This window comes from Taurulus bubalis, assembly GCF_910589615.1.
Source record: "Taurulus bubalis genome assembly, chromosome: 19".
NCBI classification, from domain to species: Eukaryota; Metazoa; Chordata; class Actinopteri; order Perciformes; family Cottidae; genus Taurulus; species Taurulus bubalis.
In genome coordinates, this window is record NC_136607.1 from 8,770,478 (window position 1) to 8,797,732 (window position 27,255).

Below are 27,255 nucleotides of genomic sequence, written 5' to 3' on the forward strand. Positions count from 1 at the left end.
CTGCTGGTTGAGCAGCTGTGACCATGGAGGAGGTTGTGGCGCACATCAGTCTGCCAGAGCACCGCTGGCGGTGAACAGGGAGAGACGCAGATAGGAAGAGACGGAGAGAGCCGACGATGAAGACCGTCCTCAGCCTGCACAGGAAATGGGCCCACGCGGTCAAGACCATACGTGTCCTTCAGGGAATCGTGAGTGTGATTCTGCTACAGATGTGTTCGGGTCTCCGGGCAGCTGGACGCGACCGGTCCCGTAAAGGATGCTGTTGGGTTGTTTTAGTTTTTTTTAATCGTTGAGTTTTGACTTCTGAAGTGAGGGATCCAGAATCGCAGAAAAAGTGTCATCAAGTTCTAAAATGATCATTTGGAACCAAAATTAATTTGAGAGGGGAGCGTCTGATGTAAGTCGTCAAACTCAAACTGACTCCGTGGGACAGTTGTGTAGAGAAGTTGAGGTACGAGCTTTCACTTCTTAAATGATGGAGTAGTTTTGAAGTTGGATGGACTGATTGGATCATTGATCATTAATTATTGGTCACTTATCAGGAAACTTGTCATTATTTATGTAAAATATAGGTACTGGTTCAAATGCAAAGATATGGTTGTTTTTCTCTATTTTATATGATACCTTCTTTTTTTACCATGTCGGAGAACAAAAACAAAACCAATTTCTAGATATGGGTTTAGGCTCTAGTATTTCTCGTTAGTCCTGACAATTAATGAAACAAAGATTGTCATTTAAATTGATGATAAAAGGAACTGTTACTTGCAGCCCTAGACCTTTTTTGGTTGTTGAATGACTCAAAGTTTAGCCGGTGTGTATCTCATGGTTGATCGATGTAACCTGTTGGTGGCTTCCTGGAGCGCTCTGTCAGGAGAAGTACTTTCGCCCTGAACCATTTGCGTGCTCGCATAAGAAAGCTAGCTGATGTGAGGTGTTCTCATCAATATTGAATCAGCACGAGACAGAAGTTTCTTCGTCCAACTTGTTTTGAATCAGAAACCTGTCATTGTTCAACTGGTTGTGTAACGGCAGCAGTGGGCTGCCGTGAACTATCTTTGTCGTTCCATCACGTAATACATTATTAATCTGGCCAGTGAAATGAAAACGACCCGCGGTAATCTTTCCTTTCTCTCCACAGAACCCGGTGATGGAGGAGACCGTGTGGGAGCAGTACACCGTGACTCTGCAGAGGGTGAGTCCATCTGCCCCGAAACACACCAGAGCGACTCTCATTCATAGTATTCAGATTTCTAGCCATAAACAGAGGCCATGGTACTTTTACATGTGCCACATCTCGCCACCAGCCAAGTGAACCAGGTCTGAGACCCATGTTAATGTTGACCATGTGTACGACTGTGTGAGCCAAGCGAACCAGTTGAGCTTTAGGTAATCATCATGATGAGCTCATTGTCTCCTGCTGTGGTTCACTGGAGCCAGAAAAGCAGATTTGGTGCACAAAAGTCTGCCTGAGGCCTTTGACCCCCCCAAACTCTCAACCCCACCGCAGCCAGCTGTCACTCTCTGCTCTGTACATCTACAATGTTATTCTCTTCCACCATTTGTTAGCTGAGCTTTGGCTCTGCTGCTGCTGCCTCTGCCTCCCTCAGAAGATCACTCACCTTGTTAAAGGGTGAGCCTTTTTATTGCACGTTCATTGGCAATATCACAGAATCATCACAATATATATTGTACAGTAACAGTAAGTGCCGTAGGTGAGACACTCCACAGACATCCCAGTATACGCATGCACTCATTTACAAAAGGTTTCCCATTAAGTCCCGTCACCTCTTGCATGAACTGCTGGTTGGAACAACAACATAACACAGGCTTCCTTGGCTTTACAGTCATTGGCATATCTATTTCTTTATGCCAGTGTAATGATTTTCCTACTTTCACTTTGGTTGAAAGGAGTACATGTTTTTGTTATTGCTTAGAGAAGACTCTCTGGCCTCGGACAAAAAACAACAACTCATCGTGGAGAGGAGTCTGGCAGCAACAATCTATTTTTTTTTTTAAGTGTATGATTTGCGATGAAATATTTTCGTGAGCAAAAGTAATTCCTTTTTTTTTTTTATAAAAAAAAAATCTGATTCTGATTATATCAGAGGTAAAGAGACGCATTCTCCTCTGTGCCTTCATTTTTGCCTCTGTAGGTTTCCCATTTCCTCCCTCCCTCCAAGGCCATCTGCTACACACGGTGGTGAATTGTATGGGTTTTTTTTAATTTTTAAATACAGATGGAAGGGAGGGGATAAAGAGGCAGGGTCACGAAATCTCTGACCTAATCTCATCTGGGCAAACTGGAGCAGTGGCAGGTGGAATCATTGTAAGCTCAAATACGTTTCCACAGGAATCTTTAAAAACAGAGGTGTTTGACAAAAAAGAAATCCCTCCTTTTAAAAAAGTGTGCAGTGAATGCTTTCGAGCTCACGCACACACTTGAGAAACATTATGAAGCGAGGATGAGCGCCATTGTATATCGCACTCGACATGCACGTAGGCGCTGCACCGCTGCAGTCGTACATGACTACAGAGTGCACAACTGTAATCGCAATCCCTTTATTCTTCGTGGACAATACACATACAGCTAGGATAATACACTGAGCTGACAAACACCACTGGGATTACAGGACCCCCACCCCTCTCTCTCTCTCACACACTCACTGTGACACACAATAGATGGAGACTCGACGAGATTTGCAAGTTTTCATTTTTATTTTTGTTCTCAGGATCCGAAGATGGGCTTTGGCATCGCAGTGTCAGGCGGGCGAGACAACCCGAATGATGAAAGTGGAGAGACGTCCATTGTGGTGTCCGACGTCCTGCAGGGAGGACCTGGAGATGGGTTTTTGTTGTGCGTACGATTTTAGGAGGAAAACAGCACACAGTACACTCAGAAAACATTTGCCGACTGTAAAGCAGTTTAAAATATGCTTGACAGGATAAATATTGGATTTAAAGTTGTTTTCTGCATCTTTGTGATCAAGTGCCTTTATCTGTCCAGGGTTTATTTAAGTTAACACAGGATTTGCCCAATTTTAGACATTCCTGTCTGGCTAATTTATCCATTGTCGTCTAGAACCTACAATTTTAAGATGTCTGAAGTTACTCGTCCATTATAGTGGACTTCATCCACATCGTCGCCCACACTGTAAAACAAACCCAAGACTCATTTAATCAGTTAATTCATCAGTCTAACATTCATATGTGCTTTTATGTGACAACTGACAGCAAAAAGGATTAGTGACTAGACTAAGCTGTCCGGAATATTTTGATAGCCCAAAGGATTTATTTCCCGATTTGTAGCAGTCACGTTATAGGACTTAGTGGGAGGACAAACTTTCTGAACAGAAACAAAGTCACTTTAGATTAAAATATGAAATGTACCTACACAATGTGTCTTTATTTTTGCAATAGACATCCACATTTAGCAGCCTGAGAACACCCAAAATACCAGTTTTCTTTCATGTAGCATGAGCTCATACCAATGTGTGCTTGTGTTCAGTGAGAATGACCGCGTGATACAGGTGAACGCCATCCCCATGGAGGGAGCCGTCCACTCCTTCGCTGTCCAGACCCTCAGGAAGTGTGGCAAAGTGGCAAAAATTGTAAGTACAGCTTTTGGTTTGAAGCTTGTTCTCCTTTTGGTGCTTGGTGAAAGAGTTGGACCCCATGTAATCAGGACGTGTTTGAAACTGGCTGGGGAAATATAATCCATTTATTACTCCACCTCTTTTTGTATTTCCTCCTTCTCAGGTTGTGCTAAAGTGACCTTTGACCTTTTTGTTTATATTTTATTGTTTCACCAACAGACAGTCAAGAGGCCCAGGAAGGTTCCAGTAAATATGCATAACCGTCCCCCGTCACCTGATGACAGGGTCTTTAACAACGACTACAATGAAGATTACAACTACGAGCAGGACCGCCGCAGCGTGTACAGCGGCCGGAGTGGAGGCGGGCGGGACTACAGCCCGGAGAGGGAGCGAGGCGGGGCAGGCTACACAGATTCTGGCTACCAAACACGCGAGCGTGACTACGATCAGGACTACGATCAGGACTACGACCGGCGAGAACGGGGCAGGAGCACGGAGAGAGACCTGAGCCCGGACCAGCAGTACAGGAGGGACGGCAGCCGAGGTCGCACCTTGGACAGAGAACGCAGCCCGGATCGCCCCTACAAGGGCAACCACAGCCCGGACCGCCGGTACCGCAGCGAGCGCACACTAGACAGAGGCCACAGTCCCGATCGGCGCTACCGCAGCGAGCGAACCCTCGACCGGCAGTTCAGCCCAGACAGACGCTACCGCAGCGAGCGGACGCTGGACCGCACCGACAGCCCAGACCTGCGCCACGGGCGCGAAAGCCACAGCCCGGCGCGAGGCCGCGGACGCGAGCACAGCTTTGAGCGCGGACGCGAGCGCATCCCCAGTGACCCGAGGAAGTTCGAGGAGCCGCTGAGGAAGAGGACTGGGAGCCGGGACCGTCTGGAGCGTTCGCCGTCACCTGCTGCCATGCCCATCCCTCTGGCCCGCCCGGCCCGGGACATGGAGCCGCTGGAGAAACCCATGAATGTGATGCTGCTGAAGAACCGGCCCAACGAAGGTGAGAAACTGATAAACCGCTTGCAGGTATTATGTTTCTAACCAACTACGACGGCTGGGTATCTTTTTTGTAGGCTGTATAGATTGTTTATGTGTTATTATACAAAGATGATTATTTCTTTTACCATTTTGTCCCCTCAGAGTATGGCCTTCGTCTTGGCAGTCAGCTCTTCATCAAAGAGATGACGAGCACCGGACTGGCCTGCAGAGATGGGAAACTGCAGGAAGGGGACATTATATTAAAGGTAGGGTCAACATTGTTCTTCTAAGTGCAGATTAAGAACAAGCTTTGTGTCAGAATAGAACTTTATATCAAATTTGAACTCTAACTGCTGGTGTGGTGGTTGAATTTGGTTATTTGGGATACCTATTTGAATGTTATTTGTATCTAATTTAAAAAGTAAATTGAGAGATAGGAAGACATCTTTCTTGTTTTTATTTTATGGAAGTTTCAAACCTCTCATCATCAGTCTCTCCATAACAATTCAGTTTGGATACATAACTGCGAGGGGGGTCGTACAGTTTGCATTGCTTCTTTAGTGAGTGCAGTGATAACCATCTGACGCCGCTCCCTTTCTGTCAGATTAACGGCACGGTGACTGAAAACTTGTCACTCAGCGACGCAGGGAAGCTGATCGAGAAGTCCCGCGGGAAGCTGCAGCTGATGGTGCAGAGAGACAATCAGCAAGTGCTGATCCGAGTCCCCCCGATGGTCGACAGCGACTCAGAGCTCGATGGTGAGAGACACTCGAAACTGAAAAGCAGCAGGTCCTATCCATCGTAAAGGCAAACCTCGCGAGTGGCTGCCATCAGCGTATATAAACCCGCTGCGTATAAACTTCATAATCAACTGTAGAAACATTGTTGCTGTTGTTTGTTGTATTTATCCATCAAACTTGTTTTCCCCTTCATAAAATAAAAGTTTTACTAACATCAGTTTTTAGTTTTATTTAAAGGTGTGCAAATGTATAAAATAAAATAAAAAGCAGTGCTAGCGCGCTATGAGCTAACTGGAGACTCACCAAAATACCATCATTATTGTTTTCTACCATCATGATCACGCACTCTTTTATACCTGGTTTTAGTGTCACATGACCGGATGGGGCGCTGTGATTGGTTGGGACCAATCTAGATAAGTGGTGTGAGTGGATTGTTCAATGACCAAATGTTTGCAGGGAGGTGGGGGTGAGATAGCCGAAAGACTTGTGACCCACTTTGTCTGGTGTGTGTGTGTGTGTGTGTGTGTGTGTGTGTGTGTGTGTGTGTGTGTGTGTGTTTCTGCGTATGTGTGAACGTGCTCACTCGCCTCAGGCAGGGTGATCTAATCCGCCATCATAATCTGCTATTGGATATGACAGAATTTCATTATGTTCAGGTCGGCACCGCAGCAGTCGTCCATTGTTGCTCTCTGTGAATGCCTCTGAGGACAATAGAGGACGATTGTGTTGCGCGAGTTTCAGCTCTGCAACGTCCAAATCACCTAAAGTGCATCTCCGTAATTTTGATTTGTAATGGATTGCTGCGCAATAAAAGAAACGCAATCTAGCTTTGAGCCGGTACTACACATAATCACTGGCCGTGCTCCCTTTTGTAGTGATGTGACCTTCATTTGTGTGCGTTTGTTCCCTTCCCTGCTTCCCTGAACTGTAGGCCATCTGAATCGTGTGAACGCCACGTTCATGTTAAAACAAATTAACAAATGCAGGCGCGTTGAGGAGAAATTAAACATTTTCCAGACATGCTTTTTAGTCTTTGTTACCTAGACATGAAGACAATACGAACCCCCAAAGACGTCATGGACACTTACAGCTTGTTTGTTGTCTTGTGTTGCAGATATCTCCGAGATCGAGTCGTACCGCTCCTACTCTCCACAGGAAGACAGGCGGGGCCACCACCACTCCGACCTCTCCTCCCACTCCTCCAATGAGAAGCTTAGAGAGAAGCCTAGGTAAGCTGTCACTAAATCTTGAGCCATGGGAAGTATTTATTTCCCTCTACGCGAGAATTGAACCGCCTGCTTCCAGGGGTTTGTTATGATCAAAGCCCCAAATAGTCCGCTGAGATATCCCTAGTGATTGTATTCTGTGTGCTCAGTACAGCAGGAAAATGAGGACAATGCAGGATTATGTTGATTTGTGTTTCATGAAGCTTAGCCAATCACATACAAAAGTGACAGTGGTGATTCATTTTAATTATGATTGATTCTTCTTTTTCTTTTTTTTTTCTACTAATCTTTACAAATTCATGGTGTACTGAGGGATGACGTGCAGCAATGGTCGCCAGCAGAACTGACTATGTGGTCACCAGAATATTTTTATTAGAGATTAGCCATATTGTGATACTTGAATTTGTGAAATTACCAGAGAGGACCCGCCCAACAGACTGGCAAAAATGGGCGCCATGCCAACACCATTCAGAGGTGCCGACAGGGCTGTAGAAGACAAGCCCCCTTTGCCGGCAGAGAGGGAGGAGCCACGGTCAGAAACTCCCCCAGGTACACAATGTCCCCTTTTGAGTATATACAACTTAGATCATTAACCAGTTTTGAGTCAAATATTTGTACACATGACCATGTTTCTTCTCTGTTTCTTCAGCACCGGCAGTAACTGCAGCCCCGAGGGTTCATGCTGCTCCCAAGGTGCCAATGAAGCCGAGCATAGAGGACCAGGACGTTTATGGGTCAGTATATCGCAAATGGTTATTCAGAGTGACATTTGATTTTTTTTTTCTTAAACACAGTTAGATCAGCTCTCTCTGGGTTCTGAAACCAGAGACCCAGAGTTCGCAAATTGTCTATGAAATGATTTCTTCCGTCCTTCCCGTTATGTGTAATGAGATCTTTCTTCCATCGACCAGGCCGAACACGGTGATGGTGCGTTTCCACAAAGGGGACAGCGTGGGTCTGAGGCTGGCAGGGGGCAATGATGTAGGCATCTTCATCGCCGGGGTTCAGGAGGACAGCGCCGCTGAGCAGGAGGGTCTCCAGACAGGAGACCAGATCATGAAGGTGAGACTTAATAGCCCACGTAGGATCCCCATTAGACTCTGGAGGTACCAACTGGTGAACAGCACTGTAAACAAAGCATGAAGACTGAATTAAAGTGACGTAAAAACTAAATCAATAAATCAACAATCCATGGTGTATTTACATCTTTTCTATACCTCTCTCTAATGGTGTTTCTTGTCTGGTTGGGCCGTTTCAGGTGAACAACATGGACTTCCGATGCATGGTGCGCGAGGATGCCGTCCTCTACCTCCTGGAGATTCCCAAAGGAGAAGATGTGACCATTCTTGCTCAAAGCAAACCTGAAGGTACTGGACTCCATGGGGAATGGCTGCTAGGGGTGGGAGATTAGAGGTGTTTGAGTTTAGTTTTGTGGATCCTGTCTTGTGACACTCCATTTGTGTTCTGTTTCAGTGTACAAGGACATTTTAGCGTCTGGCAGAGGGGATTCTTTCTTCATCAGGACCCACTTTGAGTACGAGAAGGAGGCTCCTCAGAGCCTCCCTTTCTCCAGAGGAGAGATCTTCAAAGTGACGGACACACTTTATGACGGCAAACTTGGCAACTGGCTGGCAATCCGCTCTGACAAAGATAACCAGTTGCAGGAGAAAGGAATCATCCCCAACAAGAGCAGGTGTGTGCGCGTCTGTAGTCGGCCATGCTACTATACATTCCAGTCATTCACTGGCTTCAGAGTAGATGCCAACAACTGGAACCTATGGTCAGCTGTACAGTCCAGCAATACAAGGCTCTGCTTCATCAAACAGAAAACAGTCTTGGTCATTAGTCGTGGTGCAACGGTCTAAGAGTCACAGCTCGGCACATCCCCCAGTTCAGGATTCACGGTTTGCTAAAGCTCTTCTTTTTTTTGTTGTCTCACAGAGCAGAGCAAATGTCCAACGTCCAGAATGCTGCTCGGGCGGCATCGGGCAACGACAGAGGAGACTTTTGGAGGCTGAGAGGTCAAAGGGCGGCGAAGAAGAAAGACTTGCGCAAAAGTCGAGAGGACCTGACTGCAGTTCCAGTCAGCACAAAATTCCCTGCATATGAGAGGGTGGTCTTGCGTGAAGGTACCTACAAAAAATATAATTCTCCCCTGGTTACTCTGCATTTTCACACACATATATATATATATATATATATATATATATATATGAGGCATGTTTTCTCTGTCTACTTGTGACTACATGTGTGTTCTGTTGAATGTTCAGCTGGTTTCAGGAGGCCCGTGGTGATATTTGGGCCCATTTCCGACGCAGTGAATGAAAAACTGGGCAACGATATGCCGAGAGAGTTTGTCGTCGCCAGTAAGTGCTTACCTCATCACCTGTTCATGTTTTAATTTGTACTGTAGCACACTTTGTTGTATAACATACCGTATATAGTAAAAATGTACATCACTCTGCATCTTTTTTCCTCTCAGAAACGGAGCCCAAGGACGCAGGAAGTGAGAAATCCTCCGGAGTGGTGAGACTAAACACCATCAGACAAATCATTGAACAGGTATGGTGCACGAGAAGAAACACAAAAATATATCTTTGCTTAGCTTACACAAGATACTGTTAAGTCATCTGACATTCAACCACCTCACGTTTTCCTCAGGACCGTCATGCTCTGCTGGACGTGACGCCCAAAGCTGTGGACACTCTGAACTACACCCAGTGGTATCCCATCGTCATCTTCCTGAACCCGGACAGCAAGCAAGGCGTCAAGACCATGAGGACCCGCCTCGTGCCCGGGTCCACCCGCAGCGCACGCAAGCTGTACGAGCAGGCAGTCAAGCTGAGGAAGACCTGCTCGCACCTTTTCACTGGTGGGTTTTACTACAAAAGTGGAACGCGATGATGACTATCTTAATAAATCTCTTCATGTTACATTGTGCCTTCATGACTGTAAATAGTAATAATGAACAATAATAGCCAAGCAATTGAAAAGTGATGACAATAGAAAAACAGGTCTAACTTTAATAAAATGCTTTTTTTTTAATAGAAATGATCCTTTAGTGGTCACGCCTCTTTTTTACTTAAGATTAAGCTTTTTTTCTGGATGTTATTTAGTTCAACTGAAAAGTACTTCAGTGACTCATTACGATTCACACGGATTAACTGACTCATTGTTCGGGATTCTTGGGTTAACTTTGGGTCATCTTCCTTGTCTCACCGTTCAGCGACCGTTGACCTGGCCTCGGCCAATGACGCGTGGTATGGCAGCGTGAAGGATTCCATTCAGGAGCAGCAGGACCGAGCTGTGTGGGTCTGTGAGGGCAAGGTGGGTCTGATTCTCCGTGTGAGTGAAGTGCTGCCGCACGTGTTTCTCAAAGCTTCTACTTGGGTTTCCAAATGAATTTAATGGGCTCCAAGAATATACTTTAGAAATAGCAATACAATTTGTTTAGCTATGACAAGTGTGACGATTTTGACCGAGCCGTGCGAGTTGTAACGCGCCACTTCTTATCCCCCTCAGTTGGAAGGTTCAGAGGAGGACCTGGATCTCCACGATGACCGCATGTCCTACCTCTCGGCAATGAGCGCGGACTACCTGAGCATGGACAGCCGCCTCACCAGCGACTACGAGGACACAGCGGACGAGGGCGGGGCATACACCGACAACGAGTTGGACGAGACGCTGGACGAGCCCCAGCCGGTGTCTGCCATCGCTCGATCGTCGGAGCCCGTGCTGCCAGACGAGGTGGGAATGCCGATACGCTGTATGAAATGCTGCGCGGCGCATACACTGCAGTCGGGAGGGCATTTAACGGTCCCCCTTTCTGATTCTCCGCGCTGTTTCCATATCCTTACCCTGACAACCCTCCTGTGTTTGTGCGCGTAGAAGCCTCATCCTGAACCCCGTGCTCGAATGAAGAGGTCAGAGAGCAGAGAGATGCTGAACAGAGACCCCAGCCCTCCCCTCCCTCATTTTGTCCCCGAACCTCCGAAGGTGAGATCCTCCCTCTCTTTCCTTCCCAACCACTCTATCTACACTTAATGAGCAGTGAGTACAAAGTAAGCCTCAAGTTCCTTTTGCAGGTATTACTTCATTTTTTTGTTTTATTTTATCACTGATCTCTCACTGATGAGATTTTACACTTTGCTGAGCCTGAACTGGAAAATCAAGATCAAGAAGAAGAAGCCCGAAAAATGTAATCATGCTGATATTTTGACCTCTTGTTGCATTTTAGTTTTTCCACGAGGAGGTGTTTTATTTTGAGGGACCGTGATCGTACTCACCAAAACGCCGTCTCTGGGAGCTGCATGCATGTTTCAGAATGGTCCAAAATGTCACAATCTGTCCTTTCCCGTGACAGGTGCGGGCTCAGACTCGGACTGACTCATCCCGGAGCTATGACTCACACTCCAGCAGCACCATCAGCAGCGACGTCGTGGGCGTAAACAAGCCGCTCCCCCCTCCCGTGGCCCTGAAGCCCCCCGTCCCGCGTCACGGCCTGCCGTCAGAGGAGCGCGGCCCGGGGGAGGAGGACCCCGCAACCAAATCCTTCTTGGGCAAGGTTAGTGAGATCACACGGCATTTTGTTTGACCACCAAAGGATGCAACTCTAGCAACAGATTCCTGTTCTGATCTATTCAATCTCAAATATGTCTTCTAAGTAATTCTCTGTGACGTTTTCTTCGCTCATCCAGCATTTAGAATGTTTTTTGTTATGACGGAGACTTTGACTTATGAAATGCTTATTTATTTCATTTCCTTCCTCTTTCGCTTTCATTGCTTCTAATATGAAATAGAAAATGGGTGACCAGGTAACTCAATATGTCTGCATCCGTCTTGAATGTTTGTAGCCCTCCTTTTAAATTCCATAATTACTCATCTTTTGTAATTGTGTTCCATCATCTTCATTTCATTAAGTTACACTGAAATGTTTCAGTTGACAGTCATTTTTATATTAAACCTGCCCTGTGGATGTGCAGTATCTCCTATCCATCATATGAAATGGAACATTAATTGACATTTATTTGTCTCTTAGATAAAAGCTTTTGAGAAAATGGACCATCTGGCCCGAGCTCAGAGGATCCTGGAGCTGCAAGAGGCAGAAAATGCAAGAGTGAGTATTGTTATTATTCATATTACCGCCTGAAGTATGACAAACTATTTTCCTAATAATATTAATTATTATTAATTCATGAGATCCAGTGTATGGATTAAGGCCACGATGTACGCGCAATATCCTGGCGCGCTTTAAACAAATAGAAAAGCGGGGTTATTTAGTTTAATATTAGCTAATGTTAATTTAATCTGTGTGGAACTTACATTTTTCCTTCACATTAGTGGTCAAGACATCAGGGGTGTCCAATGCATTCACAATACACTGCCGTCAAATTAGCTCTCAAATGCATATTCTAGTCCTTTCTGTCTACTTCTCTCTGATAATTCAGAAGTATTATAATATGTCTTATTACGTGAAGGGTTGATTGACCTGCTGTAGACTAATAACATGCGGTCAATAACGAGAAATATCCGGTTGGCGCTCCGTCTGATCTGGGTCTTCTCTCTGCACAGTTGGAAATCGCCCAGAAGCATCCAGACATCTACGCCATCCCAGTGAAACCGCCAAAACCCAACCTCAACCGTCCTCAGCCAATAGGGTGAGAGCATCACTCGTCACAGAAAAAAAGATTTATTAAGATATTGTAGGGTTAATTTCTATGAAAGGAAAAGCTAAACTGCTGGATCATTGTGTGTGTGTGTGTGTGTGTGTGTGTGTGTGTGTGTGTGTGTGTGTGTGTGTGTGTGTGTGTGTGTGTGTGTGTGTGTGTGTGTGTGTGTGTGTGTGTGTGTGTGTGTGTGTGTGTGTGTGTGTGTGTTTGTGATCAGCTCCAGCTCCAATCCCGAGCAGGCCTTTAGGCCGCCATATTTGGAGTCCAGAGGCTATGAGGACGATGAGGCGGAGTACCGCAGGCAGCTGGCCGACCAGACCAAGAGAGGATACTACAATCCTCAGAGATACAATGACACTGAGCTGTAGGCGGAGAAACCAGGAAGCGGTATCTTCACTGCACTCTGCTGGATTCCTCCCACATCATCGCTCCAGGTTCCAATGTTTGTTGCCATGGTAACAACATATGAAACTTTACTTTGATGTAAACTCATGTTTTTGTTTGCATTCCCATTTCTGAAAAGATGTCGATTTCCTCACTTATTCCAGACACACACAGAGTGTATTTTGGTAAATTTACCGTCCGAAACGAACACTTGCCTTGTTCACAGATTTTTCAGTGTATATATGTTGTTTTGATGTGTCTGAAGAGGTTTTATTTCCCCGCATTACACTAATAGCTAGCCCCATTTTATATCTCATGCATTACCATTACATTTGAGTCAGAGCTAAAATGTTTATTGTTTAAACTGCACTTTTTCTGTAGTTTTAAAATTACTCGTGCAGTTCGCGTTGCCTGTGTGGAGCGGGCCGGTTGTTTGGCCCAGAGAGAAATCTGGAAAGGAACAATATTGCAAATATACAAATTGAGCAAGGAAATGTGGCCAGCTACCAACTTAGTTTTTTAATCAGAAAAGAGTGTTTTAAGGATTCTTGGTTTGCCTTCAGATCATCAAGTGATCTGAAGGCTCACTTGATGATCTGTTGGATGACCTTTTGGGCTTTTCAAAGATCGCCAGGTTGTTATCTTTCAGAAAAACAGACGCTTGCCTCTGTTACTGGAATGTAATGACAAGGGCAGAAACTGGAGCTAAAACCATGAAACAACCAAACTATATATATATATATATATATATATATATATATATATATATATATATGTATATGTGTGTGTGTGTATACAGTAGATTATGTACAATATCTAGACTTTTTTTGCATTCAATTAGCAGTTGTCTGCGCCACCAATGTTCTGACCCTCCACATCATCAACTAGCTTGTTTCAGGCGTTCATACCATGTTCAAATCAAACTGTCAGTAGGACACACACACACACACACACACACACAATGCTTCAGGGGAGACACATTTCTGAAGGCCAACCCCGGGAAATTAGCATTTCACTGGTTCCCTTGACGAAGAGTCAATGGTATTTTTGGATCATCACAGACATGAAGCTCTGTTGCAAACAGAAGTGTATGATACTTACAGGTTTTGCTCAAAAACACAGTTTTGTTAGGCTGTAAATGTAACGACGGTAATTTCCGGGCTTTAGGATTGAACCACTCTGTCGGTGTTTGTCTTCCTCTTCTCATGACTCCAGCCAAGTCTTCTCTGATTCCTATTATATATATTTTACACACACCTACTACTCTACTACACTGTGTAATATGTGCCTTGTAGCTCTAATATAAGTTTGGAGAAAGAAAGCAACGTAGTAACAGACAGCATAGGGTTTCTAAATGGACCTACTGAAAAGATATTTTAAGTACATTTGTTCTGTTTCGTCAACACTGACCAAATACGATTTGCGGATTAATTTAACTGGAAACTGTCCAACCGTTTCCGTTTATTGGACATTTGGTACAGACGCACAAAGAAGAATTCTGGAGATGCAAAGTTGTAATTACAAGATACAGAAGAATCTCATGAAGGCAACATCTGTATTTCATACCCATGAGTTAACGCATTACAACATCTGGAAGCGTTTCTGTATTTAACTCGGCTGGAGCAGACAGACCAGGGAAATTATGTCACGGATTTTACTGAATTTTTACGGTTTAAGAGGCACAGCACAACACTAATGTACGTTTGTCTTTTTAGCTGCTTCCAGAGACAATCCCAGTTATTGCATATGTTTTTATATTGGTTATAAAGTCTTTGTACACAGGAGCATGTGGTGATGACAATCATGTGGGTGTATCAGTCTAAATGTTTGTGATTGTGCTCTTTTTTTTTAGTTTGTGATCTCCGTGTTACTGAACAGACTCTTGGTAAATTCAAATAAATAAATCTCTTTTTACATTTTTTAAAAACAGTTTTTTCAATTTATTTTAAAAATGTGTATTTTCTTTGGAGAGATTGTACCAAGTGTCGTCTGATCAGTGTTTTATACACACACACACACACACACACACACACGCACGCACGCGCACGCACGCGCACGCACGCGCACGCACGCACACACACACACACACACAGGCAGAGTGAAAAGCATTCTCACCTCTGCACAGCCAGCCAATCACACTTCACAGCTAATGTGGGTTTTTAAGTTCTTATTTTAAGAAGTTGATGGCTTAACGTTTCGTGCAGACCTCGATGCAGTGATTTCTCGCCCCATTTGAACTTCATACATTTTTCTGAAATAACAGCCAACTGCCTTCAGCTCAAACCCTGTTGGGTAAAACAAACCAGAGTCTACCGACACCGCCTTTCCTTTAGAGTTTATTGTTCATGCATTCCCCTTTAACTTGACTACTTCAGTTTAAAGGTTATTCATCATCTGGGTTGCCCTGATAATTTATAGGTCCGACATGATTTAGAGTACATTCAGATATTACAGCTATTTAACCAAAAAGGTAGTATTTACTCTGTTTGCCACCTAAATGATACACAATAAAATCCACTATTTCTCTTTGGTCAAACATAACACGTCACATTAACACTCGGCCTCGTGAGATAATCTGTCTTCTGCTGTCATACTGTAGATTTACATGTTTACATGACAGTGTACTGTACAGATTAAGGCAAGTCAAGTGAAATCAAACTGGATACAGAGAGGAGACGGGTCTTTTAGAACAACTGAAAGGGGGACGGACAGCAGTAGTGAGGGAGGTGAGACGGGTGTTCAGATGTAGACGGGTTGAGGTGAGACGGGTGTTCAGATGTAGACGGGTTGAGGTGAGACGGGTGTTCAGATGTAGACGGGTTGCTCCTGTGCTGTCAGCAGACGGTACATGGCTGCGGGCATCGTCTTCATGTGGATCTGGAGCAGAAAGAAGACAAATGATGGGAATTAAAAACACAAGAGAGACATTTCTTTCAAAAATTAATCTATGCTTTCATGCATACCTTTTTAAAATTATTGTTTCATGCACAATATTAACATGAATTCTCCTAAAATCATGACAGGATGCAGTGATCATTACAGCCCACAAATAAAAAAAACTAACAATTGCCGATCACAGGGTTTATGAAATAATTAGCATTCCTAACCCTCTGGGGAACGTGAACACCTACAATGAATTCCATGTGAATATGAATGGGAATGTTTCGGGTTAGGCTCATAAAACAAAGTGCTGGTCCATGGCCTAAAACTATATCATCTTCTGGGAACCATAGATACCATGAAGTATCACAAGAAGGTATTCAAATGATCTTAGTCCTGAAAGGCCGGCGCAAACAAATCCAAGTAATTATGTCCAGTTGCTTAAACTTTTAAAACTATTGTCAAGGAAGCTAAACATTTCCTGCAGATGTTACAAACCAACAGATGACCAGGAAACGGAGGGATTATAGCCTTTGAGCTCCTGGAAAGCTTTTAATGTGAAACACATGCAGGGAGTGTTGAGTGTTACCGACAATAGTAATAATAGCTAAGTAAGACTTGCAGACTTCTTGATTCTGGAATGAATTATCTTGAATAAAAAAGAGACATCCAGAACTCCTCCTACCTCTCCCATGGCGTTCGACAGAATCTGAACGATCTTCTCGTGAGGCGTCGCCACCACACTCTGGCTGTTGATCTCGATGATGCGATGGCCGACGCGGACGCCTCCTCTCTCCGCGATGCCTCCCCTCATCAGGCTGCAGATCTGTGCAAGTTAAAAACAGAGAGAGAGAGAAGAGTGAACTCAAAAGCCTCCAGCAAAGACCGCTGTGAGAGGACACTTTCTCCAGCTGCCAGTGACAGTTATCTAAATAAAAGCGCTCCTTCAATCATATAAAGAGGGCAGCAGCAGCGGCATCATACTCACAATGCCATTCTGGACGCTGAAGCCCAGCTGGTATCTGAGGTCCGGCCTGCGGATGAGCACCATGGTGACGGGAGGACACCTGACGATGTTCAACTTGATCCTGGACTGAGACTTGAGACCCTGAAGGTAACACAGGAGATACGGGGACCGTTTTCTACAGCAGCGATATAAATATATACACACTAGATAATGAGGCTTATTGCAAAAGAACAAATACACTGGGTGATGGATTGGTAAAAGGTCAAAAGGTCAAGCCTCAAAACGTGATCTTAAACGCATTATTGGATATCTACTAAAAGAGAGTGGTTCCTGGTCTAGTTCCGAGCAAACTATTAGAGACCTGCTTCCTGGTGCAGAAATAATGTTTCTCTTTTTTGAGCCTTTTCAAAGAGCGTTGAGATTATCTTTGTGTGCTAAACTTTTTTTTTTTGTGGTTGCACCTCTGCCCTTGGGAAGTTCCCAAGAGAAGCATATAAAGAAAATAAGAAAAGAAATTCTCTAGGGAAACCAACACATCATTGTAAGAAGCAGCGCATATGCCAAAATTAAGCAATGCAAGGAAAAATATTCTGAATACTGAACAGAAAGGATTAACAACAAAAGGAAAGTTCTGAGCCGCATACCTTGATGATGCTCTGGCAGGTGCTAAGCGGTAAACCCACCAGACTCGTCCCGTTGATGGTCATGATCTGGTCTCCAATGTTGAGTCGACCAGACTTCTCCGCCGGCCCAGCATGCATCATGCTGGCAATGATGACGGTGGGGAGGATGGACCCCCAGCCTGACTCGACTATCACCACACCCAGGATCTCTCCTTTCTGCTTCTCAATGTAAACCTGCAAGGAACCGCAGCCGGTTTCCATTTGGGGAACTTTTCAAAAGACAGATTGAGCTCGGACTTCTCTCCTGCAGGATAAACTACGGAGAAGTAACAGCTACTGTTCAGATTCAAATCCTAAAACCCTCTCCTGGGGGAGTGGTCTTCCAAATGACATAAAAGAGTGATGATTTAAGCGTCCCAAAAACCAGCTTGACCCATTTGAATCATTGGGAGGCAAATATTGTAACAAATTTGTGTTCAAATATTTATGATAACATGATTTGACCCGGATTTTATACTTAATTTAATATCTATTGCACTGTATTCCTAGTTTGTGTAAACATACCTGGCGAATAAATGGTTCTGATGAGAAGGTTCTTTGTACGTATGAACATTGCAGAACACGCGAAGGCCAATCAATAGGTTAAGCCGAAGATTCTTTTCTATTCCAGCAGACGTTTATTTCTGGAGGCAAGAATAAACTCAAGAAGTCCATGAGGAACTTGCGCGACTATGCTGCCACCTACTGGTTCACTCACATCTTTGCAGTTCTCTGACTTGGAGAAGTGGATGAGGTCGTCGTTGTACATGTCCTGAGTGTTGAGCAGGTCGCTGTACTCCCTCTGGCTCAGATCTTCGGGGTCAATGCCGTTGGCCCTGAGGAACTCCTGGTAGGCGACGCTGAACGACTGGCCGATGGACTGGGCTATGAGCTGGGCCTTGAAAGAGGAGGAGGAAGAAGAGGAGCAAGAGGAGGAAGAGCTCGTCAATGACGGGTAACTTGTATAGTCTGTGCGAGACAAAAGCCAAACATCATACGTTAAATGGCGTGTTTACATTACAGTGAAAGACACAAAATATTGTTAGATATCATTATTATTACAATGTTTGTGAGGACCCTTATGGACGTGTCTTATCCATACTCAACCTGCCCTGAACTAAATGTAACTAACTTACCAAGTCTCAAAGGCCCCGATAACACATTAGCTGTTCATTTTGGGAAATTTGGTGGGTTTCTTACCTTGGAAGGTGAAATCCACAGCTTAATACATTTATAAATATAATAATTCAACTCTTAATAAATAATGCAAACACGTTTGTTTTCATTGGACTACTTTTTAGCAGTAACCCATGTTACCAGATTTAAGAAATGAATGTAGCGAGTACACAGTGTTATTAATATTGGAACAAAGACAAAACCAATGTTGCAATACAATAATACACCTCAATAGTCCTTTAAAAGGGCGTTTCTATTGGCCACACGGTTCTGCTCTATAAAAAGTCAAAAAGTCTCAGAGGAAGCTCAGACGTGGTTAGTCAAGCTTAGCAGCAGAAGCTGACAGAAGTCACTTGACATGTTATACTAGGGATTTAATTTATTTTCATGACATACTGTACTATACTATAATATGAATAGGTTAGGATAACAGGTTAATAATCAATAACTCACATCCTCTGACTCGAAGACGTGGCAGATCATCCTGTACAGCCGCTTGTCGTCGGGGCTCATGGTGGTTTGCTCCGCCGTGTGGTCCAGGTTGTCCTGTGCGCTGCGGGAGCGCACCATCTTCCCCCGGGCCATCAGCACCACCATGTTACCGATGTCCGCTATGTAGGAGATCGTCCTTAGCGGGAGGTCCATTAAAGACTCCTGGTGATCCCAACAAGAAAAAGGAAAAGATGATGATGACGACATTGCCCCTCCAGAAGGTGTTGCGGGTAAATCCATTGAGGTAAGAAATGCCTGTTCTCACTTTCATACCTGAGTGTCTGCATTGAGGACTTTGATCCTCTGCGTGGACATAAACAGATCGACCTCAGCAGTGGCCGGCGCCTCCCCGTCGGGGCTCTGCGGGAAGAGAAGAAGCAACAGGTCGTGAACGGCAGTGGAGGAGAGCGGAGCAGGTGGCGTAACTGTCGAGAGCCATCAAATCGTTAGCACGCGTATAAAGACTAATGGATGTAAAACCTGCAGTATGCATGCGACAAAAGAAAAGAATCCATTTTAAAATCTCCGGCACAAATGTTCTCCTTGTCCTTGATTCACACGTCTGTACTTACAAGTCACCTTTTACACATAGCACACAATCACAGAGAGACTGAACTAAATTAGCTTACCTGTTTCCTGTTCTTTGCCTGCTTCTGAGCAGCCTAAGATGATGAGAAAGCAGAAAGATTTAGAACAGAGACATAAAGCATAAGAAAATGACTCTTTGGGTGGATGGACAGCCTAATCGCCTCATTCCCCGTCTCCGTTCCAAATGCAAAATTAAAAAGGGACAAAAGGACCTTGAAGGTGTGTGTGCGTGTGGGAGGACAGTGATGTGTTACTGTCTATCATGTGTGACGGGAGCAGGCTGCCAGAGGCCTTCGCGGTAAACATGATCACAAGTCTGCTCTTCATCGATGTGACACGAGCCGCCCCGAAGACAGAGAAGCGGCCGCATGTGTTTCGCCTCATGACGGCTCAGGGTTTGTGTCTCCCAAATGTTGCCGTGTTTCCAGTATTTGGTGTCCGTGTCTCTCAAGGTGTTAGATCCAAACCCGTCAGCTCACACTCTTTATAGATTTAATTCAATGGAATCTTTGAAACATATATATATTTTTTAAAAGGGTCCTAGCTTCTACGTGGATTCAAACTGTGTGATTAATTTCAACATAGGGGGCCTTGATATCTTCTACACTATGTGACAGATACGTTCAGGATTGAACGATTTACTTACTTGTTTTTATTAAATTCACAGATTTTAAATTGCAAGAGGGGCACTTGTAATAACTCCAACAATCACATTTTTCTTGGACCCCGGGATTATTTTTTTTACTATGTTCTGACATTTTACAGATAAAACAATTAACAGGTTAATCAAGAAAATTCAATAAATGTTCTTTCCATTCACTCTGTTAGAGGCAGTCATCCCAGACCGTCCTGCCTGTGGAGCTTTCTCGTTATATTACCGTTTTACATCTGCATTTCTGTCCACTTAGGAGCTTTATCCTTGATGGCCATTAAAAACTTGCACAATATATTTTCATTTCAATCAATTTATCTATATACTTTTATTGTGATGTACATGATTTTTTTTAAAACCCTTAACCCCTTAATCAGTTCCACACAGATTTCATGAAAGATTAAAGGGGAGAAAAAAAAGAGCGCTGGTATCAGATTGGTACTTTGTATCTTCCACGTTTTAGTGTCGGATCAGTGCTTCCCTACAAGAGATGCCCAGCCTGTGAGACAGCAATCCTCCTCTCTGTCTTTTCCCGTTCTATAAAAGTACTATAATACCATCTCTGAATTCCTCCCTCCCCGTCGGTTTCTCAGATCACAACAGAGGCAATGTCCTGGATCTGTCACCCACCCAGAAAGCAGAAAGTTTGGCTCAACTCACATCCTCTTCCTGCCTCTGACTCTCCAAAATGCCCATCTCTGCCGCTCACGCAGAACTAAGTTTCTATGCCATCTGTAGGGTATTGTTTTAAAAAAGTACAATACCAGCACCCCTAAAATGAACCACATACAGTTAATTTAATATCTTTCATTTTCGCTACTTAATTAGAAACAAATTCTGTTTCGTAAAATGAAGCCACCAACGCTTTTATGTTCACCAGAAGCCAGGAAGCGCTTTTGAATGTTTCGGTGGCATCTGAGCGCGCTGAGCTGCCAACTCCTGCCGACACAGCAAGCATATCCGTACCAATCAATTTTTATAAGAACCGGATACGATTAGGATTGAATGCAGGTATTGTTTGACTGGACAAGTTTGGATACTAGATAGTACAGCGTTATTTCAGTCAATACCTTAAAGTGACTGAGTACAAATTCCCAGCTCTGCCACGCCGTCACTGTAAGTCATCGCAACACACACACACTATAACACTATATATATATATATATATATATATATATATATATATATATATATATATATATATATATATATATATACATATGTATATATGTATATATATATATATATATACATATATATATGCATATATATGTATATATATGCATATATATATATATATATATATACATATATACATATATACATATACATATATATATATATATATATATATATATATACACTGTTTTATGTTGCGGTCACAATGCATGATGTCATACGCAGCACGCAAAGAGAAAACACTTCTTTCTTTGATCACGGTGATTACACTAAGTACATCAGCACATATAAACCTGGTTTCTATGTTATGCGTGTGTGCGTGTGTACACACTGCGTATGACATCATGCACTGTGCATAAAGCAGGGTTACAGTCTCCAGGGCATCACAGCCTTGCTCAACGATTTATATAACATCCCTTGGAGTTGAGGAGCAAATCCTGTACGACTGGATGAGGAGCAGTGATGTGTGACTGATGCATCGTGCACAAACCCAGAGACGTAGTGCCTGCTGGCTGTGTTGCCCGCTGAGGGTTTCTGACTTTTAAAAAAGAGACCCAAATACGAAGCGGACCTCAGTTACATTACTGATGATCTGAAGTGTGTTGGAAAATGCATCTCCAGACCGAGGAGATGTGGATTTGATCTCTGAGCTCCTTGCCGTCTGTTGTAAGCTGTATTATTAATCAACTAGAGTTTCCTCCTTGTGCCTCCACCAGTGGAGCTGCAGTTTACATCCATGCCTGTCTAAAATGTCATTTCTTAATCGCATTTAGCATAAAATAAAAGTGTTTAGTGACAGCAACCTTGACCTTTAACCCCCACATTATAATCAGTTCATCCTCGAGTCCAAATGGACGTTTGTGCCAGATTGATCTCTATAAACAGAATCTGTAGGCAACGGGACGAGAATTTGGCGTCGGAAACGTTCTTGATTCCATTTGTAGTCCAATTAGTAGTGATGTACTGCACAACATTTACCCTCCGCCATTTTATTTGAGTGGCTGAATTCAGACTGTGAATTGTATACACTACTGTATATAGTGCCCTCAAATATTCTTCTTACAAAGACGTAATGTCCAAGGCATGAATTACTTCTAACATGTACACTTTGGTAACACTAAACATGCCAGTGAAAATGCTAAATGAAGAGGATTGATTCCTGCTCTCTATAGAGTAAAGTACCGAGTGTCTATCATATAGAGACTAGTGTGTAATGGGACGGGGGGATGTCCGGACGCAGCCACATGTTGTCCTGTTATTCCTTCACTACGATACGACCGCAGGAAGTATAATAAGCCGTAGTCTGCTCTCACCCGGACTCTGCTCATGGCCTCCTGTGCTTGTTGCATGCGGGCGCTCTTTGTGGGCGTCCTCTCGGACAGCAGGTGGGTGCAGCCCAGGTACGTCGCTGCAAAGATGATGCCGTCGATAAGGTCTTCGGGGTCGCATGGTCCCGGTACTGCGTGAACCGACAGCGCTCGTTAGGCACATTTACACGCGAGTACCCGCTCGCACACAAAAAACGAGATCACAGGGATGAACAATGACGTCAACAGATGGAAAGAAGGAAAGCTGAGATGGATATTAGGATTTTCATATGCGAGTCCACTCACCGTCCACGAACGTTGGAAATGGAGGAAGAGCTCTGCGGAGCTGAGAAGGCAGAAAAAAGGAAAAACTTGTTTTTCCTACTCACATACTTCAGGGCTCTCCTAACTCATTTAAATTCTGCAGGACTGCTGGAAGATGAACACGAGTAGAAGATGCCTGCCTTTGCAGAATTTACTTTATCAGATTTAGTTTGCCATGGATTTTATAAAATTACACCGTTGTCTACAACTGGACACCAGTTTGATTTTCTGCCTTTATTTGTTTAAGCTTTTGCAATTTGGCCGGATTAAAAGTAAATACTAAATTAGCTTTCAGAGGTTCCTGTTTGAATGGTACTAACGGATGTGCAGAAAACTGCCACAGGGTGACTTTGACACTAAAATAAACTTTAAAATGATTTGAATTTCTTGAGCTATAAAGAGCATCCTTTTGACTATATTTCATGGATTTATGGATGTTTATTCATAAACTCTCACCTCCTGGAGAGTCGGCTGCTGTGGAGGAGACTGTGGCTGAACTTGAGGTCGCGGCCGCTGAGCTGGAAGCTGCTGCTGCTGCTGATTCTGTTGTTGATGTTGGCGTTGGTGATGCTGAAGAGGCGGTGGCGGCTGCGGCTGCGTGTATGCGTGCAGCGGTCTCGCGGCGTCCCTCTGCTGTGAGTGGTGGCCCTGGTGGTGGTGATGGTTGTGTTGGGGCTGCGGTTGGTGATAATGCTGAGGATGATGTGCTCTGGATGACTCAGCTCTCGGCGGAGTCACCGGCTCCCGAACTGGAACTGATGCATAGCGGGACGGAGACTCAGACACCGACTGAGCGGGGGAGTGTGGAGAAGACTGAGCGAGGGGAGAGGATACAGAAAAATAAAAACTTTTTTGTATTATTATTTCTAAATCACTCCTTTTTAAACTTCATTTCATCCACAGCAACTCAGCTGACATCTTATTCCAATGATGCATGATTCAGGAGTTTGGCATTAAGCCAACATGAAATGAAATGAGAGCCAGGGATGTAAATCTTGTTGTAAAACTTCCCGTAAGCAATGAAATCTAATTTAATTCCTGCAACACTGCAGACCTCCACGGGAAATGTCACTTATCAGCATAGCCTTAAAAGTATAGCTCAATATTTTGAGAGTGAAATAGGAATAGCACGAAGAAATAAAGAAATAAGTCATGATAATAGTTAAACCCTTTTATGTCTCGGTATATGCGTACGTTAAAAGGAAAGGTCTTCTTGCTCAGCTATTCTAAACACATCCTGAGCATTATTAACGCACACTACATAACTGATATTGTCTGCTCATCTCCCAAAATGTTGACCAATTAATTTTATTTCTTGCTTCATGCTGTGTTATGAACAACACTCAGCAGTGCTGCTGAAAAATGAGAGATAACGACAGCTTTTTGTATTTAACTGGGTCATTTATGGGAACCGATTCTGAATATTAAAACGTTTCTATTTGATTCGTCTTTTTATGCGGTGTAACAAACACCAGAACACTCTGTTCACTGTGAATTGTGCAAAACAATAATGCAGGAAAATAAATCTCTCTCTCAAAGCGATCCCCGGCTTTTAAAGAATAAGAAACTGTAAAAGGGAGCCGATCACAGGGCTGTGAGTCCTTTGGGAGATATAGTTTTCATTAAAACCTCAAACTCAGCCTTAATGAAAACTGAAGTCACACTTACATGTCCAGCTGTCGTCTGCAGCGGGTACCCCTCCTCTGTGGGGCTCACCTCCTGCCTCATCACCCAAATGGGCTCCACGGGCTTGTCGGGTGTGTAGGGCGAGCGCACCGTCTTAATCTTCACCTCCTCGATCGCCTCCTTGATGTCTTTAATCGCCAGGATGATGGCGTCTCCCGAGCCCCTCGTACCTTCTTCCTCTTGGAGACCCTCCACGTTCCGCTCCTCCTGGGCCTCCCCCGAGCTGCTCTGCCCGGACGAGGGGCTCTTGGCCTGGGTTTCTGCTTGTCTGTGGGGCTGCCTGCGGCTTTTGGGAACGGGACTTTGATCGGCGCTCTCCGCCTCGCCGTCAGACTGTCCGTCGTAGTGGTGCAGCCGGCAGCCAACCGAGCGGTAGAGAGGGGAGTGATGCGTGCCGCGGTCTCTGCCCTGCCTGGGGCCGTAATGGGAGCCCTTGGTGGACGGGGAGGATGGAGACCTTTTTTGTACATTCTCCTGTTTATGGCTGGTAAAGGGCTCTTGGCGGGACTCCTGCGGGACCTCATTAGACTCAGTCCTCCAACCAGATTGCCTGCGGGGTTCTCTGTGTAACTCGGGGTAGGAGGTCTTCAGGGGCTCAGGAAAAGAGTTGGGATGGGATTTTGGCTCCGAGTACGACTCATAGATGGGCTCTGGGTACGATTTTTGGTGGGACTCGGTATAAAAGTCTGCATAGGTTTTAGGGTAGGAGTCAGAGCAGGAAGTGAAGTGAGACAGCGAGCCTGATTCGGAGCAATCCTCGTCGTCATCTTCAGGGAGCAGGTCATTGTCGGGCAGAGGGCTCATACTGGTGTCCTCACTGAAGTGGTCCAGCTGAGGGAAAGGTGGAACATCTGGGGACGAAGGAGGAGTCGGTGACTGGAGTGGCGGCGGGCTGTGGAGAGGGCCGTCCATACTGAGTGAGGCGGCGCTCTCCGTGTCGGAGCACAGGTCAGTGATTTCACTTCCCTGAGCTGCAATGTCCTCCGCTACATTCTCCATCACTTCTTCCTGAACCTCCTCCACCCTCTCTGCACGTTCCTCTGCTCCGCCATCGTCTGTCTGCAAGTCGATCTGGCTGCAGCTAGAGGGATCTGTGGTTGAGCGGTGGTCTTCATCATCCTCCGCCTGTTCTTGATCTTCGTACTTCTCCTTAACTTCCTCCAATTCCTCTTCACACTCCACTTTAGGCTCCTGGATGTTCTCTTGTACAATAGGAGGAGTGTGTTGGGGGTGGTGTTGCATTTTATGGGCTGTAGGACCAGGTGAGAGTTGGGTGGGGGTGACAACTGCAACAGGACTCTGGTGAGGAGATCTCCTGTCCTGCAATTGGTCGGTTATAGGATTATCTGATGTGCGTTGCTGTGCCTGTACCTGTGCCGGGCCCTCATCCCCGCCAGGTGAGGAGTCCTGCATCTCTCTGGTAGGTTGTCTTTGTCTGTGCCCTCTGAGCCTGGGGTTTGGGTCGCCATGGCGGCGGTAACGGGTGACGGCAGGGCGGGGTTGCTGGGCAGGTAGAGGCTCAGTGTTTCGACTCTCGTCCCCGTTTGGCCGAGAAACAGCCACCACCGGCACCGGACCGGGACTTTCAGCCTGACTTTGGCCCTGGCCGGATGGAGGCCGCCGGCGATGCCGAGGGGCTCCGCGACTTGCTGGGAGGTGGTGTTGGTGAGGAGGCTGATGGTGATGGTGATGATGATGGGGATTCGGTTCCCCATCCTGGTTGACCATCTGACATGGCCTCCAGGACCGACGTACAGGAGGTTCCCCGGGCGACGTCCCGTTCGTCTGCCTGCTCCTCGGAGGGCCCTTGTGCTCCTCGCCTGCTTCCCTGGAGGCCTCTCCCTGATACTTGTGGCTCATAGCTGGGCTGTGATCCGACTCCAATTTTCAGAACATGCTCCTCTTGACTCCAAGAAAACCCCGCTCATAGCACAGCCTGGGGGCGGGACATAAACAAGAAATGTCTCATTACACAAACGAGTGGTCCAAGGAAAGGTTTAAATGTAAAGAAGAAACCTTATAAATGCTGGATATTGAACATTAATACTGTGTTATACTAAAAGGCAGTAACCAAACTAACCAAGTAGTACAAGTTCTTCAGTCAGTCAAACAACCCCCCCACCTCCATCCATCCATCTTCAACCAGCCTCGCACTGATCATCCCAATCTACCCGAGACTACACGCACACATGCAAAAAGGAAGTAGTACAGTGATATTGGGTATCAGGCCGGGGTCTCCCCGTCTCTATATTGCGAATATTAAAAAATGTAATCCTCTGGGATTCATCTGAGTGTGCAGTGCACTTTAATCTGCACCACATTCATCCGTCCATCAGCAGCTGGCAGATGGCCCAGGACGGGAAGAAAGAAGAAGAGGAGGAGGAGGAGGAGGAGGAGGAGGAGGAAGAGGAGGAGGAGCTTCAGTACAAGGAGGGACATCTCTCTGATATCAGATAAGACCTGACAGAGAGAGATGGATAGGTCAGCCATCTGAATAATAAATGCCCTTGGTGAGTGAGAAGCCCAGTTTTTGAGACTTATTTAATATGACGAGGCTATCAGGGTGCCCATCAGTAATGCCGGGCTTCACCCATCTGAGGTCAACGCACTGAGAAAGGACACCAGAACGCAATCCTTCTCGATGCTTCAGGAATAATAAACTGGTTCCAGAAAAAAAAAGGGTCACCAACGGGACAACTGTACAGTCCGATTGAAAAGAGAGAGAAAGGGCTAAAGCTCGTCG

At 45.0% G+C, this 27,255-nt stretch overlaps 2 protein-coding genes across 5 annotated transcripts; one reads left to right on the plus strand and one right to left on the minus strand.

Moving 5' to 3' along the window:
* The first annotated feature begins 1,138 nt into the window (after positions 1-1,138).
* Positions 1,139-14,520, plus strand: tjp2a (tight junction protein 2a (zona occludens 2)). Of its 4 annotated transcripts, XM_079235659.1 has the most exons (24): positions 1,139-1,192; positions 2,730-2,854; positions 3,506-3,608; positions 3,813-4,602; positions 4,743-4,846; positions 5,185-5,338; positions 6,435-6,549; positions 6,965-7,095; positions 7,196-7,280; positions 7,458-7,608; positions 7,805-7,913; positions 8,020-8,239; positions 8,488-8,675; positions 8,817-8,912; positions 9,029-9,108; positions 9,208-9,418; positions 9,773-9,873; positions 10,069-10,293; positions 10,435-10,542; positions 10,910-11,110; positions 11,346-11,360; positions 11,585-11,662; positions 12,118-12,203; positions 12,433-14,520. In XM_079235659.1, the coding sequence occupies exons 1-24, from the start codon at positions 1,148-1,150 to the stop codon at positions 12,581-12,583; spliced, it is 3,672 nt and encodes a 1,223-aa protein (XP_079091785.1). In that variant the 5' UTR covers positions 1,139-1,147; the 3' UTR covers positions 12,584-14,520. The 4 variants fall into 4 exon arrangements, with proteins under 4 accessions (XP_079091785.1, XP_079091783.1, XP_079091784.1 ...); XM_079235657.1 differs by lacking the exon at positions 11,346-11,360 and having other exon boundaries at positions 10,910-11,134; XM_079235658.1 differs by lacking the exon at positions 11,346-11,360.
* An 884-nt stretch (positions 14,521-15,404) lies between these two features.
* LOC306751189 (uncharacterized protein) lies at positions 15,405-26,372 on the minus strand (the record flags this gene model as incomplete). The annotated part of the gene is made up of 12 exons (XM_079234735.1): positions 15,405-15,476; positions 16,165-16,305; positions 16,468-16,587; positions 17,091-17,303; positions 17,827-18,006; positions 18,738-18,938; positions 19,050-19,136; positions 19,406-19,438; positions 22,509-22,654; positions 22,809-22,848; positions 23,283-23,639; positions 24,495-26,372. 12 exons carry the CDS (start codon positions 26,370-26,372, stop codon positions 15,405-15,407), a joined length of 3,468 nt encoding a protein of 1,155 aa, XP_079090861.1.
* Between the last annotated feature and the right edge of the window lie 883 nt (positions 26,373-27,255).

What these genes read in the sequence shown, in the direction of transcription:
- tjp2a (XM_079235657.1), top strand. Translation starts at nt 1,148, where the DNA reads ATGGAGGAGACCGTGTGGGAGCAGTACACCGTGACTCTGCAGAGG. An exon ending in GAGAGAGTTTGTCGTCGCCA is followed by an intron (nt 8,913 to 9,028) that starts GTAAGTGCTTAC and finishes TTTTCCTCTCAG; the next exon opens with AAACGGAGCCCAAGGACGCA. An exon ending in TCAGACAAATCATTGAACAG is followed by an intron (nt 9,109 to 9,207) that starts GTATGGTGCACG and finishes CGTTTTCCTCAG; the next exon opens with GACCGTCATGCTCTGCTGGA.